The sequence below is a fragment of the Lynx rufus genome, unplaced genomic scaffold, assembly GCF_022079265.1.
Source record: "Lynx rufus isolate CCGP_SWC_20201006 ecotype Redwood Valley unplaced genomic scaffold, mLynRuf1.p SCAF_7, whole genome shotgun sequence".
NCBI lineage: Eukaryota > Metazoa > Chordata > Mammalia > Carnivora > Felidae > Lynx > Lynx rufus.
Window position 1 is genome coordinate 120,704,270 of NW_025814889.1, and position 18,661 is coordinate 120,722,930.

The window sequence follows — 18,661 nt, forward strand, 5'->3', positions numbered from 1 at the left end:
CATCCAACTTCGGCTCAGGTCATGATCCCACAATTCATGGGTTTGAGCCCCGCATCGGGCTCTGTGCTGACAGCTTAGAGCCTGGAGCCTGCTTTGAATTCTGTGTCTCCCTCTCTCTCTGTTCCTCCCCTACTCATGCTCTGTCTCTCTCTCTCTTTCAAAAATAAAAATAAATAAAAACATTAAAAAAATTTTTTTTTTAAATCTATAGGACTATTATCAACTCACTGGTCCTACACAGAAGGCCCTCCTGTAAATATTAATTTCCCTGTATTTTAATCTCTTAGAGACAAAATCAAATAAATCAGTGTTTCCCCAAATTGTATAAGTATAAAGAATTGTTGAAAATATATAATCACAGTCTTGATAACCATTCTAAGACCTCAAGAATCATAATTTCAAAAAAAAAAAAAAAAAAAAAAGGACCCTAAGAGACTATAGATTAATAAGCACCCAAAGTGATTGCTACCATCAGGCAAGTCTGGAAAATGTCGAAGTAGATTAACCATAAGCCAAAATTATAAAGTACTATAAAAACATGCTGAAAGAGGAAGGTGGAAATGTGTATGCATGTGTGTCTGTGTATCTGATGTGTACGTTCATTCTATTTTTTATTTTATTTTATTTTTAATTAATCTCTACACCCAATGTAGGGCTCAAACTTATAACCCTGAGATCAAGAGTCGCATCTTCTACTAACTGAGCCAGCCAGGTACCCCGTATGCATCCATTCCAAAGAAGAGTTTAACACTGGTTTTACACAGAACCTGGAACACTATAAAATGTTTAAAGCTGCCATGTTATATAACTTGAAGAGACACTAGTCAAATTAAAATCTATGTGAACATTTTATATGAATAGGTGCACAATCCCAAAATTAGTGGAGACATCCTGCCTTAAAGAAATGAAATACAGTATGAGATCCAAATTTAATGAATACAATAAATAGGAAATTTTTTAAAGATAAAGATCTAACTTTTCAGCAAAACTTTGTGAAATGGCTCTCATGCTTCTACTTTATTAGCATCTGATTTTTATTTATCAAAATCCAATTTGTATAAAGTATGAGCATTCTATATTTAATGAGTTTTTGAATAACCCAAATGGCCTATAATTTTTTTAAGGCACCAGCTTAACTCTTAAGAGTCATAAAAGTTCCACTGATGCACAGAATAAATAAATGATAGGCAAAAAAACTACTTAGAGACTAAGAGACTATCTGATTTATAGAAACTTTTGGTTGATCATTACTATTTAATATCAAGGAAAGCAAAATAAACAAAAAAGGCTAAAAATAAATTCTACTATTTTGGCAGCACAATACCAAAACTGCAAATTGTTTGATGGGAAAGGTGACTGAAATAGAGATTGTCTGACATTAGGAAATTTTATGTCCCATCACTACAGATAACAGAGCTGACCAAAGAAAAGGACTCCCTTTGCCAGTCATGCAGATTAATGGAAATAGCTTACCTTTGTCCTGAAGCAGTTGCAATTGGTGATGGGCCATTAGGATTTCGTGGTTCTTCACATGTACTCATTTCCATTATTACTTTATCCAGGGACTAAAAAAAATAACATCAAAAATGTAAAAAATTAGATACAGTATTTTATTTTATGTATGTTTTGAAATATTATGTAATGCTATTTTCTCTTTCATTTCTTTAGGAACAAAGTAAACAGTAAGTAAGCAGAGTCACTTTAAATGTCTTTCAAACAAATACCAAAACAGAAAACAATGTGCTCAGTCGTTTCTCAAGAAACTTATTATCTGATTTAAAAAAAAAAAAAAAAAAAAAAAAGGCTGTGGGCATATACGATTATGAAAGAAAAAATCTACAAGTAGCTATATGCTGGTGAAATCAATAGATTTTACAGGAGTGCAATCTCTAGTCCCAGAATGTATAACATTATTAATTTCTAAATGAGATTATGTATTAATGAATGGGACTTACCAATCTAAGACTTGAGATTTAAGACATATAACAATTAAAAATATGAAATATGAAAGAAATGTGGAAAGACATTCCCATAATGAAAAAATTTCTTTCAAGATAACAGTTTTTGTTGAAGATCAAATGTCTTTGGTAGTCATCACTAACAAAACTTAGTCATTCCTCATTCTCTATTTTAATACAGCATTTATTATCTGAAATTATCTTGTTTACTTATTCATTGTCAGTCTACTCTATAAAAATATTAAGCTCCCTCAGGAAATGGGGAAGGTGCTCAATAAATATTTGTGGAATAAATGAATCAATAAGTAACCAAATGACCAATCTTTCTTAAATTTTCTTTAAAAAAGAAAAGTATATTAATGTGCATATTATTTAATTTGCTAGATGATTAAAATCAGAAACACAGAAAGCATGAATTAAATGTTATTTACTGCCATATATACTGCCATAGTATATCAATAAAGAGCTAAATGATACAATAAAAATATACCAACTTACAACATAACACATGTGAAAATTTAAAGACCCTCCCATTTTAAGTTCAAACTTCTCATTTAAGGGCTGAGAAAACTAAGTACTATTCAAATAAAATGAAAGCTGATTAGTGGAAAAGCCAGAAGATCATATTTCTATGAAATAAAGCATTAATATTAGCAAAGTACTTAAATCATATCATATATAAATGTTTATTTCTGAGGTAAGTCAGAACTCACCAAACAGATGGGATGTGTTTTCAATTTTGTCCATGGGATCTACCAAAGAAAAATTAAAAAAACAAAAATTGTTTTCTTTAAAATCAATCATTAAAAAATAGCAATCAACACAGATGTTCTCTCTTTAAAAAAAAAAAAGTTTATTTACTTAGCACGCCCACGCGTGAGCGGGGTGGGGCAGAGAGAAGCAGGCTCTGTCCTGTCAGCACAGAGCTGAACGTGGGGCTCAATATCAGGTCCGTGAGATCATGACCTGAGCCAAAATCAAGAATCAGACACTTAACTGACTATGCCACGCAGGCTCCCAAGATGCTCTCTTAATTTAGTGATAGATATACCAAATTTTATCAGATGACTTTTTTCTCAAATTGCAAAATAATAAACTGAGCAATTCATTCAGACTCTTAAAATCAGATGTACCTGTTTTGTATACGAAAAGACTACTAATCATTATTTTCTTGGTTATCTTTTAAAATAAGAATTTTAGGTCCTCTTAAGTTTCTTTTTTTCCAGACCTTAAAAATATGTTAACTTTCTTCCTTCCTTCCTCCCTCCCTCCGTCTTTTCTTTCTTTGCCTTCCTTCCTTCCTTCCTCTTCCTTTCCCTTCCTTCCCCTTCCTTCCTCCCTCCCTCCCTTTCTTCCTTCCTCCCTCCCTCCCTTCTTTCTTCCTTCCTTCCTCCTTCCTTCCTTCCTTCCTTCCTTCCTTCCTTCCTTCCTTCCTCTCTCTCTCTCTTTCTTTCTTTCTTTTTCTTCTTTCTTTCAGGCTCCATACCCAATGTGGGACTTGCAGTCATGACCCTGAGATTAAAAAATCACATGCTTTACAGACTGAGCCAGCCAGGCACCCCTTAACGTCATAATTTAAGATTTCCCAGCAAAGCATGATGGGTGTTTTGTTCATTTAACTGTTCATTTAACAGTTTTTTCAATTCTAAAATTCTGACCATGGGGCACCTGGCTGGCTCAGTCAGAAGAGCATGTGACTTTTGATCTCAGAGTCATGAGTTCAATCTCCATGTTGTGTGTGGAGATTACTTAAAAATAAAATCTTTTTTAAAAATTAAAAATAAAAGAAAATAAAATTCTGACCAATATTTTTGTAGATATTCAAGAAAAATACACAAACGAGGCTATTTATGTAAAATGTAGGTAATATCGGGGCGCCTGGGTGGCGCAGTCGGTTAAGCGTCCGACTTCAGCCAGGTCACGATCTCGCGGTCCGTGAGTTCGAGCCCCGCGTCAGGCTCTGGGCTGATGGCTCAGAGCCTGGAGCCTGTTTCCGATTCTGTGTCTCCCTCTCTCTCTGCCCCTCCCCCGTTCATGCTCTGTCTCTCTCTGTCCCAAAAATAAAAAAAAAAAAAAAAAAAAAAAAAAATGTAGGTAATATCAAATAACTAATGTCCAAGCATGCCTTACACTGAAAAATCACATCTTTATAGATATTTGGGTTTATGGAGGATATAACAAAAATTAAAGGCGACCATCAAAGGATATAGGAACCTTTCCACACTCTTTTCTTTCGAGTCTAATTTTAATTTTATGAAACAGATTACTCATGCACTATTTCTACTGAGTAGACTCTCAAAACACCTGGTCTTTAAGAGCAAGAAGTGATATGACATACGATTAAATTCAAAGGTAAGTAGGAATAAATTTTAATAAGGAAAAATAACAATAATAATGAGGAGAAATAATAAACTTAAAAATCCTCAAGGAAGAAACAAATGAGGAAAAGAAAATTTCAAATAAAAGTATAATGTACAGAATAAGATGCGTGTCTTCACGTCTTTATTTGAAATTGTGTTTACTTACTACAAATTTAAATTGTCCCAATTAACAAATATTATGAAAAAATATCTTTGAATATGTGCCAAATTTAGTCAATTATTTTATTAATAAACTACCAGTAATGGGGGCACCTGGGTGGCTCAGTTGGCTAAGCGTCCAACTTTGGCTCAGGTCATGATCTCACGGTTTGTGGGTTCGAGCCTCATGTCCGGCTCTGTGCTGACAGCTCAGAGCCTGGAGCCTGCTTTGGATTCTGTGTCTCCCTCTCTCTCTACCCCTACCCACTCACTCTCTGTCTCTCTCTCAAAAATAAAAAAATATTAAAAAATAAATTAAAAAAAAACTATCAGTAATGTTATTTAAATGTTAGGATTAAACTTTAAAACTAAACTATAAATTACTATTATATTAGCATATGACTCCATTAAGTTCACCAGACACACATTCATGCAATTATTTAAACAGTTATTTGTCTTTTTAAATTATATTAATAAAAATGCCTTTTTATAGATCTATAACAAAATACTTAAGAAATAGGAATGAAATAAAAACTGAAAATAGAAAATGCTTTCCACAGATATCAAAATCTCACCCTAATAGATGCTTTATTACAAAAAACTTTGTTGATAGCAAGCCATGTTGGCAAATCCAACATATTCTGGAGCACCTCTTCATCCAGCTCCAAATTCTTCAATTCACCTTCTCCTTTGAGGGTACTCAGATTTATCTTGTCAGGAGATAAATTTTTAGTAAATCTGAAAGAGAATATATATTGCATTTATTTTAGTGTCAGTTATTGTACCACAGTCATTCTTGCAAATATACAGAGCATTAAAAATGTAATAGCAGCACAAAGAAACACAAAACTACAGTGACAAGCTCTACTTTAATCCATGTTTTTTGATGCATTTTTGTTATTATTGTTTTGATCTCTTATCCATAGCTCTCTTACATAAAGCCTGCAGTGTTTTCAGCATACATTTGAATATCATATTCCCATATACAATCAAACTCTGGTTCTTACTGCCTTTCAAATTTATGAATATTTAAGTAGTGTCTACTATTTCCAGGTACTCTGTGAGGCAGTGGGGATAGCTCAAAGCCATCCCACATCACATTATATTCACTTTGCTACAGACCACTTGGCAGAAAGAGATATTCCTCTTCTATGAACCAACCTACAAAGAAGGTTAAGGGGACCCTTTAGAAGTAGCATCAGTGTTGCCACCATTTATCATTTCAAGAACAATACCAAAAGTTATCAGTACTCCTTTTAGAATCATCCAGAGATTCCCAGCTTTAAAAACTAACCCAGATCATTCAGGAATATATCAGAGTACATAAATCTTTCTCTAAAAGGTCTCTGACAAAGAGGATCATGCAACTCTACTTGGCAGCCATTTCAGTGTTTCCTATGTGACATTTAAAGATACCAATTATTTATAATCCTAAATTGGCTGTGCAAATACCATTTACCCTTTCTGTAGTTCAACTAAATGAAGTATAGAGTGCTTAATGAAAGTGCCAAAAGTCACATGGGAGAGTGGACCCTAAATTCTAATTAAAGAACACAGATTCTCGATGATGAAAAATGAAAATTCTTAAACCTAAGAAAAAAGATTGCAAGTAACAATAAAATTTTAAATAATACTGGACATTTTCCAAGGGTTTACTGCGTACCAGGTTCTTTGCAAGCATTATTACTTCATCTAATTCCCACGATAACCCATTAGGGTCAATACTATTTTTATTTCCACTATTTAGATGAGTAAACATAATGAGAAACTAACACATTTGCCCAATATCTCAACTAATTACAATGATAAGAGTAATAATAAAAGAGCTGAGATGGAAGTACAATGTTCAATTCACGCCCATCTGAAAGGATGATGAACTACAGGTTGTGCACAGACACTACAAATGTCAGCAAATTGGCAAAGTACTCCAGGTCATCTACACTGAACAAGTACTGTGACGGAAGGCAAATGGCACAATTGTCCATGTGGGCATTCATCCTGGCAAGATGGCCATCACTAGACTAAAACTAGAAAAACACCACAAAAGGATCCTTGAACATAAAGCCAAATCTCGCCAAGTAGGAAAAGGGCAAATATAAGGAATAAACAATTGAGAAGATGAAGGAATAAAGTAATCTTATATTCAACTTTAAATAAAAACTGTTCAAATGAAAAAGTAAATAAATCAAACAGCCCTAAAAAATGAAAAACTGCTAACTGCCCAGGAAGTGCTTTTTTCAAAAATGAAACTACTGACAAAATTAACTACCGGGTAACAAGAGTTATCAGCCAGTCTTCTACCATTTTTTGAAACTAAATATTAAAGGAATAAGATATACAGGTTATGCCCTATACATCAACAAGAATACCTATCAATATACACATGCTTCCCATTGACTCTAAACCAGAATTTTTTGAGCCATATTTTATCTGGATTCATATTTTTTCACAGAAGGTCAACTGAGAAATGCAGAATTCATATTTAACCCATATTTGACCAGTGATGCTAGGTTATATTATACTTACCACCAATCATGTTTGGTTTAATACTATGATGTTTCCTGATAGGTTCCCACCCCTAATCATATAGGAATGGCCTGCCACTACCTCAAGGCACACTATTAGAGCTAGAAAGGAGCATTCAATGCCTACTTACTGAGAATTCACTATTCATACACATATACTGACAAGCAGTACACTCAAGAAGTCCTTGCCTTTGTGCAGTTCTCAATTCAGCTGGTAGACAGAACACCAAAAAGCATGATTAAGAGAGAATACAGTACAGGGCTTTAATCTAGAGCTTCTCTGAAAACAGGGACTTTTGAGCTGATATCTAAGAATGAGTAGAAATTAACTGGGCAAGGAAAAGAAGGGAGTCAGGGAAGAAAGAGTGTTCCAAATAGTGGAAATAAAACATACAAAGGAAGGTTCTCAGGAAGGAGGGAGCATGGTATAAAATAGAACGGAAAAAAGATCAGCATCTACAATGTAACAAGAGGGCCAGAAGAGTAGAAGATAAATCTGAAAGGACAATGAAGGGACTTGATTCTACAAGGCCTTAACCATTACATTCATTCATTCATTCATTCAATAAATTTTAATTGATACCTATAAATTAACAGACAATGGATATATGACAATGAACAAAACAGATAAAAATCTCTGCCTTCATGGAACTTAAGGGGGCTGGGTTCTGAAAAGAATGAAAAAATAAGTTAAATACATAGTAAGCCAGATTCTGACTACGGAGGAAAAAAACAAAGCAATATAGTAATAAGATAGCAGGGGCAAGCAGAGGACCTTTTAATTTTTAAAGGGATGGACAGGAAAATCCTCAGTTAAAAGATGACATGTGGGCAAAAAGATCTGAAGGAAGTGAAGGAGGTAGCTATATAAATATCTAATGAAAAGAACGCTCTAGGCCAAGGAGAAGCAAAGGTAAAAAAGTTGAGGTGGGAACATGCTTGGCATGTCTGAGAAATAGCAAGAAGGTTAATGTGGCTACAGGAAATGAACAAAAAGGCAAGACTAAAAGCAGATGGAGTAAGTTAGAGAAATAAGAGGGGACAAATCATGTGGGACCTTTAAAGCCACTCTAAGGACTCTAGTTTTTACTATGAGTAAAAATGAAAGTGATTGGTTATTGGAGATGGTTTTAACTAGAATAGGAAACTTCAACTTTTAAGGGTCACTCCACTGAGAATATATGAAAGGGTGGACATGGACAGAAGCAGGCAGCCCAGACAGGAGGTTATTGCGATACTCCAGGTAAGAGAAGATGTTGCCTTCTTCAAGAATATATGTCTTGAATCAAGAAGGAAAAGTAGGAAGTGGCAGAAAGGGAACAATCTAGATATATCCTAAAGGTAAAGCCAACAGGAGCTGATTGAACAGAATGAAGTCAAGGATGACTCCAAGGTTTTTACTCTGAGTAAATGGAAGGATAGAGTTGCCATTTTTCAGGGTAAAGAAAAAGAGGGAAAAATAAGTTTGGGATTAAGGATCAGAATTTAGGCTTTGAACAGTTTAATTAAGAGATGACTATTAGATAATCCAAGAAGAGATGCCAATTAGGTAGTCAGATATTGAAATCTCATTCTATAGCTGCAGATACAAATTTGGTAATCACCAATGTTATAGATATTTGTGGTTGCAAGATGAAGACAGAAAATCAAATGGCTCAAAGACTATGGTCAGAGACCACTAAGAAGACAAGGAAATGTAAAAGAAACCAATAAAGGAGATTAAAAAAGAAGAACCAGTGAGGTAGGAAAGAAACCAGGCTGTAACCAGGTTTTGTTTTTTTATTAAGGTAAGAGAAAACTCAGCAAGCTTATACACTGGTGACAATAACGCAGAAAAAAGAAAACTGATGGTGCAGTAAGGACAGACAATTGCTAGAGCAGAATCCTGAGTAGATGAAAGCAGATGTGGTACACAAGAGGAGGGGTTGGCTTTGAATAGTTTTGACTTTGGAAAGCATGTTAATACTCTACATACATAAAAAACAAAATGAGAAAGAATGAGAAAAGGGGAAGCATCTAAAATTGAAAGGAAACTTAAACAAATGAACCTAATTGTACTTTAAAAATACTGTAAGCATATTCAAGGGGAAGATAGGAAGAAAAGAAGGACAAAGGGACAGACAAAGACTATCTGAGTAACTCATGAACACAAATTTGACTCTATGTCCTTAATGGTGGGCAGGATGGGATGCGTGGGTGTGTGTGTGCATGTGGGAAGGGTTAGTGGAGAAATCAAGGAACATCCTGACTGGTTATGTACAAGAATGTTCTTGATCTCAATGGTATTTGCAAAAGGAAAAAAGTGAAAGCACTTAAATGCCCAAGGGGAAATAATCCCTTTACTTATGATATATCATGCTACATACGTATCAGGTAATATGTGTTGCCAACCATATAAAGAAAATGCCTATATCATTATGGTGAAAATTCAAGGTTCAAAATTACAATATGATTTCAATTATGTAAAAAATGCATTAGAAAATGTCAAATATCAAGAGTACCTTTGGTTGGTAAGATTTTAGATTTCTTCATCTTTATACTTTTCTATATGTTTAAGTGTTCTAATAAGTATATGCCATTTTTATAAAAACAAAAGTTCATCAGAAACCCAAAAGATAGGCCTGACAAGAGTAAAAGTGAAAGATGAAAAGATTAAAATACATGTCATTAACAAGAAATTATACTTTCAATTTAGTACGTACTAAAAGGACAACATCTGCAAAGAGCATGAGCCTTAAAGTCAGACAAGTAAGTCTGAATTCTTGTTTAACTACTTACTGTGATACCTCTCTGCCTCAGTTTGCTCATCTATAAAATGGGGAAAATAACACCACCTCACACAATTTTAGTGAGGACTAAAGATAATATGGAAAGCATCAGGTACAAAACAGATACCCAAATAACAGTTCTCTTTTTCCTTCCCTCTTTCTATTTAGATTAAATCATGAACACATTGATTATAGTTTTAACTGAACCAATATCAAAAGTTCATGTTTATCCAAATAATACTCCAAAATAGCCAAGGTATAGAGTTAATCTTGAAAACATATTAATATTGCTCATCTATTAAACTGTTTTAAATAGAAATCAGAAGACATATTGGTAACTTACATTCACAGCTATTAAAAAGCTGATTCCCTATACTGGGTAAGCAGTGTGTATACATCAAATTATTTATCTTCAATTATTCATATTAGGCATTAATTTACATATATTTCAGTTTTGTACAACTGTTTCCCAATCATTTATTAATACGTTTCTTCCAAAAACAGAAACAGGAGAATGATTCTTCAGCAACATTTGTCATAATTTAATTGACAAAGGAAAAGAAGACCTTCATTACATGTATATACTAGGCAAACAAAGGGATGAAAACTCACAAAAGAGTATTAAGGCGTGGAAGAGGTATTTTTCTACCTATGCTTTTTCCAAGTGTTGCTACAGCTCTTTGAACTAAATTGCCATCTGAGATCCCCAGATAATTGTATTACTCTACTGAATAGTATAACTGAGAAGGGCCTGATCCTAAAGAGAATAATCTGTTATATGAAATAAACCACTACTGCTCACTAAAGAACAATTTAAAGCTCTAAACAGTTACATAAACATTTTAAAACTGAACTTTAAAAATATGGTAGAAATTTAAGTCAATGAATTACACTTCTGAATAAGTATTTATTGACTGAAAATGGAGGGGTAGGAGAAATGAAACATAACATGTATATAAAACCAACATAGATGTTAACAAAGACTCAAAACAAGGATAAAGGAGAAAGCTGATTGACCTGAATATATCAAAGCCGTATAACACCACAGAACAAAGTCATAAAAATTTTAGGGCACAATTCTTACTGATTTTTTTATTTTCAAAATTCAGAAACACAGCTTCATTACTATCTACACTATTATGCCAGGCAAAGTGGTTTATTTTAAAATAAACATGTGTCCTCCACTCTAACATCAGTATCCTATGAAATAAATTGTCAAAATAAATAAGAGTTTATTTATTTTGAGAGACAGAGTGTGTGTGTGAGTGGAGCAGGGGCAGAGAAAGAGAATTCCAAACAGGCTCCACGCAGTCAGTGAAGAGCCTGATGCCAGGCTCGATCCCACAAACTGTGAGATCATGATGTGAGCCAAAATCAAGAGTCGGACCCTCAACCCCAGCATGAAATAAATTTTAATATGAATGTATATATTTTATTGGTTAATTTTATGGTTTATTTTTAACAATGTAACAATTTAAAAACATACTTAAAACATGAAAACAGGCTTCTACTTCATCCAAAATTTTCTTTAATTACACATAACACATGAAAATACATTTACTAGTTTTTTCAGTAGTAACAACAAAAATAGCTAACTAGAGAAATAAAATTTCCAAATGGAAAGAATGTGTTTGACTTAGATTATGCATTTATTACATGCAAAGCACTGTGCTAAATAGACATTTATGGCAAAACAAAGTTAAGTCCATAATCAAAGATTTATAATTTGCTTAAGGTAACAGGCGATAACGCCCAAAAAGTCAAGATTTCCAGCTTTGTAATAAAAATGCCATTTACTGCACAACCTCTCTCTGTTTTAGTTTCCCTGTCTGTAGAATGGAGATAATAATAATAATACCTGCTTTCATGGGGCTGTTCTGAGGATTAACTGAGTTAGAACATGTAAAATGCTAGGAAATGTCCCTAATACATAGGAAAACTCAGGGAGTGTTAGTTATTATTAATACAAAGACACAGGTTAAATAAAATTATGAACACAGAAACCTTATATAACGAGTAGTGAAAATTTTTCAAAAAACTTTTTTTGGCTTGATAAAACATGAGGTATGCAACAGATCATAAATCAAAAAGCATAAATTTACTATAAAAAAGCATAAATGTTACTATAAATTTTAGTTGTGATTTATTTGAACTTTCATCAGATCCATTCTACAGCTACATCATAAAAACAAAGATCATAAAGTTTTATTAGCTAAAGCAACCTGAAACAGATTTCTGAAATGTACCATCTCCAAGTTAAATACAGTACTTGGGGGGTAGAATCAAACACTTACAGCTCACAAGAATCTCATCATAGTTTATAAACTCTTTTCTGACCCACTTACCTACCTTCTTCTAGACCTACCTCTTTGCAATCATGTAATAAAACCCTGGGACATTCTTTTCAAACCTCATCAGTAAATCTGCATTTCTTGAGTTATTTACTTTGTCCTGAAATTGTTTATGGTTCCTGTTATTGTACATGTTATTAAAGATTCACAACAATTTCTACCATTCTTCTAGACTTAGTAATTGGCTGTGCTACTTGACAATTATTTTCTCAAATTACAGTTTTAACTAGAAATAATCGTTAAAAAATTTTTTTAATGTTTATTTTTGAGACAGAGAGAAAGGGAGGGAGGGAGGGGGGAGAGAGAGAGAGAGAGAGAGAGAGGGAGGGAGGGAGAGAGAAAGAGACGGCACAAGCAGGAAGAGCAGAGAAAGAGGGAGACACAGAATCTAAAGCAAGCTCTAGGCTCGGAGCTGTCAGCACAGAGCCCAAAGTGGGTCACACACCCACGAACCATGAGATCATTGACCTGAGCCGAAGTCAGATGCTTAACTAAATGAGCCCCGTAGGTGCTTCCCCCCCTTTTCTTTCCTTTTCTTTCTTTCCTTTTCTTTCTTTCTTTCTTTCTTTCTTTCTTTCTTTCTTTCTTTCTTTCTTTCTTTTCTTCCTTCCTTCCTTCCTTCCTTCCTTAACTTCTGAATGGTTTAATTGCCAAATAGTTGGAAATGATTATTGGTTAAGGAAAGGTCCAAATCAATACAGCTTTTTATTTTTTAGTTCATATCTTTTATTAATCCATATACAATTACTTGTCTTCTGGTTTGTTAAAGCAATAGGTCAGACAACATTTGCCACAATAATGTCTGTCAAAGTGTCTGATATTAAGAATTCCAGTACATTCATCTGAAGGGCACTCCTGATGAAGGCTACTGATTTTGCCATTTTCACCCACCTTATAGTACTTCAGGACAACCAGCTTAACTTTGTTTATGTTTTTTCTTCTTGGGAGTGGTGAAAGACTTCTCTTCCTTTTCTCAGCAACACCAAGTCTCAACACAAGATGAAGAATGGACTACTTTTGAATGTTGTAGTCAAAGTACATCTATCTTCCAGTTGCTTGCCAGCCAAGATCAGTCTCTGATGATCAAGAGGAATTCCTTCCTTATCTTGGATCTTGGCCTTTACATTTTCTATTATATCCAAGGGTTCAATCTCGAGAGTGATAATCTTCCCCATAAAAGTTTTCATGGAAATCTGCATCTTGCCAGCGGTTCCACCTGGCGGTGCTCTCGTGGGAAGGGTGAATCCCCAGGAACAGAGTGGGGTCCGGGAGGTTCTCGGGCCACATGGGGAAAAGCGGTTCCACTGCTGGAAGGACACCTGGCAGAGACTGTTGAAGCCACCCAGTCCCAGCAGACCCCAGAAGGCAGCCACATTCGCTGGTGCTGTGACAAGGTCGTTAAGGGTGAAGCCTGATGCCAGATGTGTGTTGTGATTTTTCATAATCCCTGAAACGCTGTGCTACACTGTCTCACGAACTTTTTCTGGGGCGGGCTGGCACCTGGCCGCAGTCGGGGCACCGGCAGCAGCAGGGCCCAGCGGGCATTCCTGGGTGCAGCCAACATTCGGCCATCACTCATTCGGCCATTGCTCAGTGAGCCAAATCAAAACAACATTTATTACATCTTTAAAATATCACAAATAAGGAGCACCTGGGTGGCTCAGTCAGTTAAGCATCCGACTTCAGCTTAGGTCATGATCTCATGGTCCATGAGTTTGAGCCCTGCATTGGGCTTTGCACTGATAGCTCAGAGCCTGGAGTCTGCTTTGGATTCTGTGTCTCCCTCTCTCACTGCCCCTCCCCCACTCACTCTCTGTCTCTCAAAAGTGAATAAACGCTAAAAAAATTTAAAATATCACAAAAAAGTCTGAAAAATCATCCAGAATCTTGCTGTTTCTGTAGCTGGACAACTTAAACCTTATTCATCAGGCTGCTGAATTGTCCCTTTTTCAGAAACATAGATACTATCCAAAAATTTTCTGATATCCTTATTGTGTAACCATCGCTTGCTGAATCAGAGCAGCTGAGTTTGATACAAGTCAATGTCATTTCCTTCAAGAATTAACTCATTGTTCTGGGCTTGTGATACAGCACAAGCAACACCTGGCCTCACCTGTAGAAGTATTTTTCACCCAAGAAATTTTGGATTTCGACAAGAGAACCATTCTCCTGAATAACAACACTAATGGGGAAGTGAACACAGACATCTTGTAATGGAAGCCCAGTGTAACACCCTTGATCATGTTCTGTACATGACTATAGATGGTGCAAACAATAGCCAGTTCTTCTCTATTTCCCCACCATTTGTCAACTCAGAGACTCTTTTTTACTTTCCAAGACTGAGTTCTACATTGATGTGACTGAAAAGTCCCTTCACAGGGTTCCTCTGGAGCCCTTTACAATAACAGTGCATCCCTTCAGAGTGATGTTGACATTTTCTGGAATGTCTGCGGTCTGATTGCTAGAATGGTCTTCATTCTCGCAGTAGATGTGGCAACGAGAGCAGAAATAATCATTTCCATTCTGTGATATTTCATGTTATAGCATGAACAACTAGATTTTACAAGGAATTTAACAATGCATGTTAAATTGTTTGATTATGAAACTTGTAATCTGAAGTTCTTGGGAGGACTTCAAGGGGTCCAAGATATTTTATCATATTTTCAAAGGAGACTTTTAGGGCCAAAGAAAAGATAATCAAAACCACTGCCTTAAAGAAAAAGGATTAATTGTAACCATCCAGAAAATAAACTTCAATATTATAATTTGATTTTCAATACTGTTATGTAATATAATTAACTTATTATTAATAAACAAACACTGCTTAGGGTGGCTGTCCAGCTACCAGTGATTCTATCTTCCCAGAGAAAGGCTATAAATACAGGAGAAAGGTGCATACCTAAGACATTTTAACATACCCTGGGTACAGCTAATTGATCTAGAAGTTGAAAAGGCATCTAGGCTGTTTAATCAGATTCTTTCCTTCAGAAATTTGAAACTAAAATACTATTTTAGTACCAAGGTGATAAATAACAAAGGAGTATGACTGACAGAAAACATAGATCCAATATTTTAGAACGTAAAGGCACCATAAGGGCGCCTGGGTGGCTCAGTTGGTAAAGCATCCAACTTTGGCTCTGGTCATGATGTCATGGTTTGTGAGTTTGAACTCGCATCAGGCTCTCTGCTGTCAGCACACAGCCCACTTTGGATCGTGTCTCCCTCTCACTCTGCCCACCCCATCCCACCCCCCACTCTCGTGCACACACTCTCTCTCAAAAATAAATAGTTAAAAAAAATATTCAAAAAAAAGTACGTAAAGGTACCATTAAAGATTCTTCTCCCATCATCGTTCCATTCTCCTAAATTGGGCCCAACTCAGACCTATGAAATAAACTAGTAAGTGAAATCACTAGCTGGTATCTCAAAACTGTGCTTCCCTACAAGGATTAAATTTTCATTGTATATGAAGACCTATTATAAAAACCAGTATCTATGTTAAGCAAATTTAGTAGCTTTTGCTTGATTTTATTCAAAACAGTATTTCTAGAAGAGAACAAAGTACCTTAAGACTACATGCTAAGATCATACAAGAGAAGATATTCCTGGAGAGACTTCCCAAAATCTGATAGACTATCAAGTCCTTTGGCTAGGAACAGTAAGTTATTAATCTGCAACTAATTACATCCTTCCATAGTCCATGGACTTCATCATGCAGACATAAAGATAACTCTACTCAAAACTAAGAAAAACAGATGAAGCTTTTCTAAGGAAACCCATATTTCCTCATTTTCTCCATTACCTAACCCCATTTTTTCACCCCAGTTACACCTTTTAATCTGGCACTCTCCTCTTAGAGTTACTTGCTTTCTTGCCCTACTCTATGCCTTATTATCTTCAGGCTCAAAAAGTGAACTAGTTATTTTCAAAAATGTTGATATAAGGTAGGTCAAGGAATACACTTTATTTCTTTCAGTACTTACAGAAACACCCACACAATTAAAATGAAAATTTCACAGAGCAATAGTTTAATACAGTCTGATATTTTCTATTCTATTTCATTCTTTCAAAAGTCATTACAACCTGCCACAGAGATTTCACAAGGCAAGTATAACTCACAGTTTAACAGAAATATATAAGAAGTACATCATGACTAAGTATGAAGATTGGTTTAACATTCAAAAATCAACCAGCATAATTTACCATATTAAAAAGTAAAATCACATGATGATCTCAATGAGACATAAAAAAGCACTGGACAAAAGTCAATAGCATGCATGGAAAAATAACTCTCAACAAACTAGGAACAGAAGAGAACTTCCTCCAAACTACAGAGGACATCTATGAAAATCCTACAGCTAAAATCATACTTAAAGATGAAAGATTAAAATGTTTTGTCCCTAAAACACAGACAAGGCAAAGATATTTGCTCCTACCACTTCTATTCAGGTTCTAGCCAACAAAATGAGGCAAGAAAAAAATAAAAGACATTCTGTTTGAAAAATAAAACTGCCTTTTTTCTTCAGACGACATGATCATCTGCATAGAAAACCATACAGAATCTTTTTAAAAGGCTACAAAAACTAATAAATGAGTTGAGCAAGGTTACAGGATATAAGAGCAGTAGAAAAAAATAAAATTAATTGAAGGGACACAGGAAACAAGTGAAAGAACTCCCAATGGCTAAAGCTGGAACAATTTGGTCAATAAATTATTAGATTATAACTCAAAATACAAAATAAATATACATGAGTCCACACAGATATAAATACATGATTGAGTAAATAACTGGGAGATAAGAGTAAATCTCCCATACAGAAAATTTCCAAATAACTTATGTTTTCTCTATTTCAATCTCAGGGAAGTAGAACATAACCTTTCACTCCTTTTGTGTATGGCTGCTTTTCTTTCCAAAGTATACAGTATGAAAGTGAGCAAAAGAGTAACTTTATGGTGGAGAATCTGACAAAGGCCAACATGGACAATATGACATGTTGATAGTAGGTACTTTTGATATGACATAATAAAAATGGCATTTTTCCTCTGTGATCTTTTTGCCAAAAACCCATAACCCATTCTAATCATGAGAAAAAACATTACACAATAATTGATTGAGAGACACTGAACAAAATATCTAACCAATCTTACTAAAAACTCTCATGACCATCAAAATGAAGGAAAGTGTGAGAAACACCCAGGAGGAGTCTAAAAAACATGATCACTAAATATAATGTGATATTCACAATGAGACGTTAGGTAAAAAAGGAACAAAAAAAGGACGTTAGGTAAAACTTAAGGAAATTCAAATGAACTTATACTTAATAAGAATTTATAGGGGCGCCTGGGTGGCTCAGTCGGTTAAGTGTCCAACTTCGGCTCAGGTCATGATCTTGCGGTTTGTGAGTTCGGCCCCGCATCAGGCTCTGTGCTGACGGCTCGGAGCCTGCAGCCTGCTTTGAATTCTATGTCTCCCTCTCTCTCTGCCCCGACCCTGCTCATACTCTGTGTCTCTCTGTCTCTCAAAAATAAATAAATGTTAAAAAAAATTTTTAATAAAAATAATAATTTACAAATATTGGCTCATTAATTGAGACAAATGTACCATACTAATATAAAATATTAATAATAAAAGAGATGGACTCCAATGCTATTGAATCCTGCCCTTTTCATTTTTTTAATAGGCCATGAATAGCTAATTATTAAAATCTTGTTTTTCTCAACCATAGAAAAATCTGTCATGTATACATACCTTATATCAAAGGGGTAAATGAAAAGTTCTAATGACTCATGAAAATTGTTTGAGAGCATAAACCCAAAGCATAACACAGAAAAATTCTTATTAAAACTATGAGAAGCCTAATAAAAATCTTTGCTATAGGTCTCTCAACTGATATTACTTAAATAATAAAATTTTCCAGCAATTCTTATATGCAGATTTTTGTTATTAGTAACTTAGCAGAGAACATTGTGCAGGGGAATAAATGGCTGCCTCAGAACTGCTGCTCAGAATCAATATTTACAAACCTGCAAACATGCCACTGATTTTTTATAGAATGAATGCAAGCAAGAAATCCAAAGCTTATTTTTTTTTCACAGAAAAATATTTTTAATACAGACTTTCAGCAGAGAAGTTGACCAATATATCCTGGTAAAATGAGATAAATGCACAGTGTTTCACTGCACTATATGGTAATCCCTCCACAAAAATAAAAATAACTGCAACAGAAGGGAGTCTGGGTGGCTCAGTCAGTTAAGCTTCTGACTTCAGCTCAGGTCATGATCTCACAGTACCTGGGTTCGAGCTCCGCTTCGAGCTCCGTGCTGACAGCTCAGAGCCTGGAGCCTGCTTCAGATTCTGTGTCTCCCTCTCACTCTTCCCCTCCCCTGCTCATGCTCTGTCTCTTTCTTTCTCTCTCTCAAGAATAAATAATAACTACCATAGAGGAAATCACACACATAAACAATTGGGGAGATGGGATGTGAGGTATATGAAAACTCTTTGTATTATCTTTACCACTTTCCTATAAACCTGAAAGTATT

At 35.0% G+C, this 18,661-nt stretch overlaps 1 protein-coding gene and 1 pseudogene across 3 annotated transcripts in view; both read right to left on the reverse strand.

Annotated features, from left to right (window-relative positions):
- Positions 1-18,661, reverse strand: part of BLTP3B (bridge-like lipid transfer protein family member 3B) — a 109,990-nt gene that overhangs the window by 60,981 nt on the left and 30,348 nt on the right. For all 3 annotated transcript variants that reach the window (XM_047067420.1, XM_047067421.1, XM_047067422.1), the window contains 3 exons: positions 5,053-5,215; positions 2,672-2,710; positions 1,474-1,565 (listed from right to left, as the gene is read on the reverse strand). In XM_047067420.1, the coding sequence (XP_046923376.1) occupies positions 1,474-1,565; positions 2,672-2,710; positions 5,053-5,215 (294 nt within the window). The remainder of the gene's footprint in view (positions 1-1,473; positions 1,566-2,671; positions 2,711-5,052; positions 5,216-18,661) is intronic.
- Positions 12,734-13,374, reverse strand: LOC124502696 (ubiquitin-40S ribosomal protein S27a-like; annotated as a pseudogene).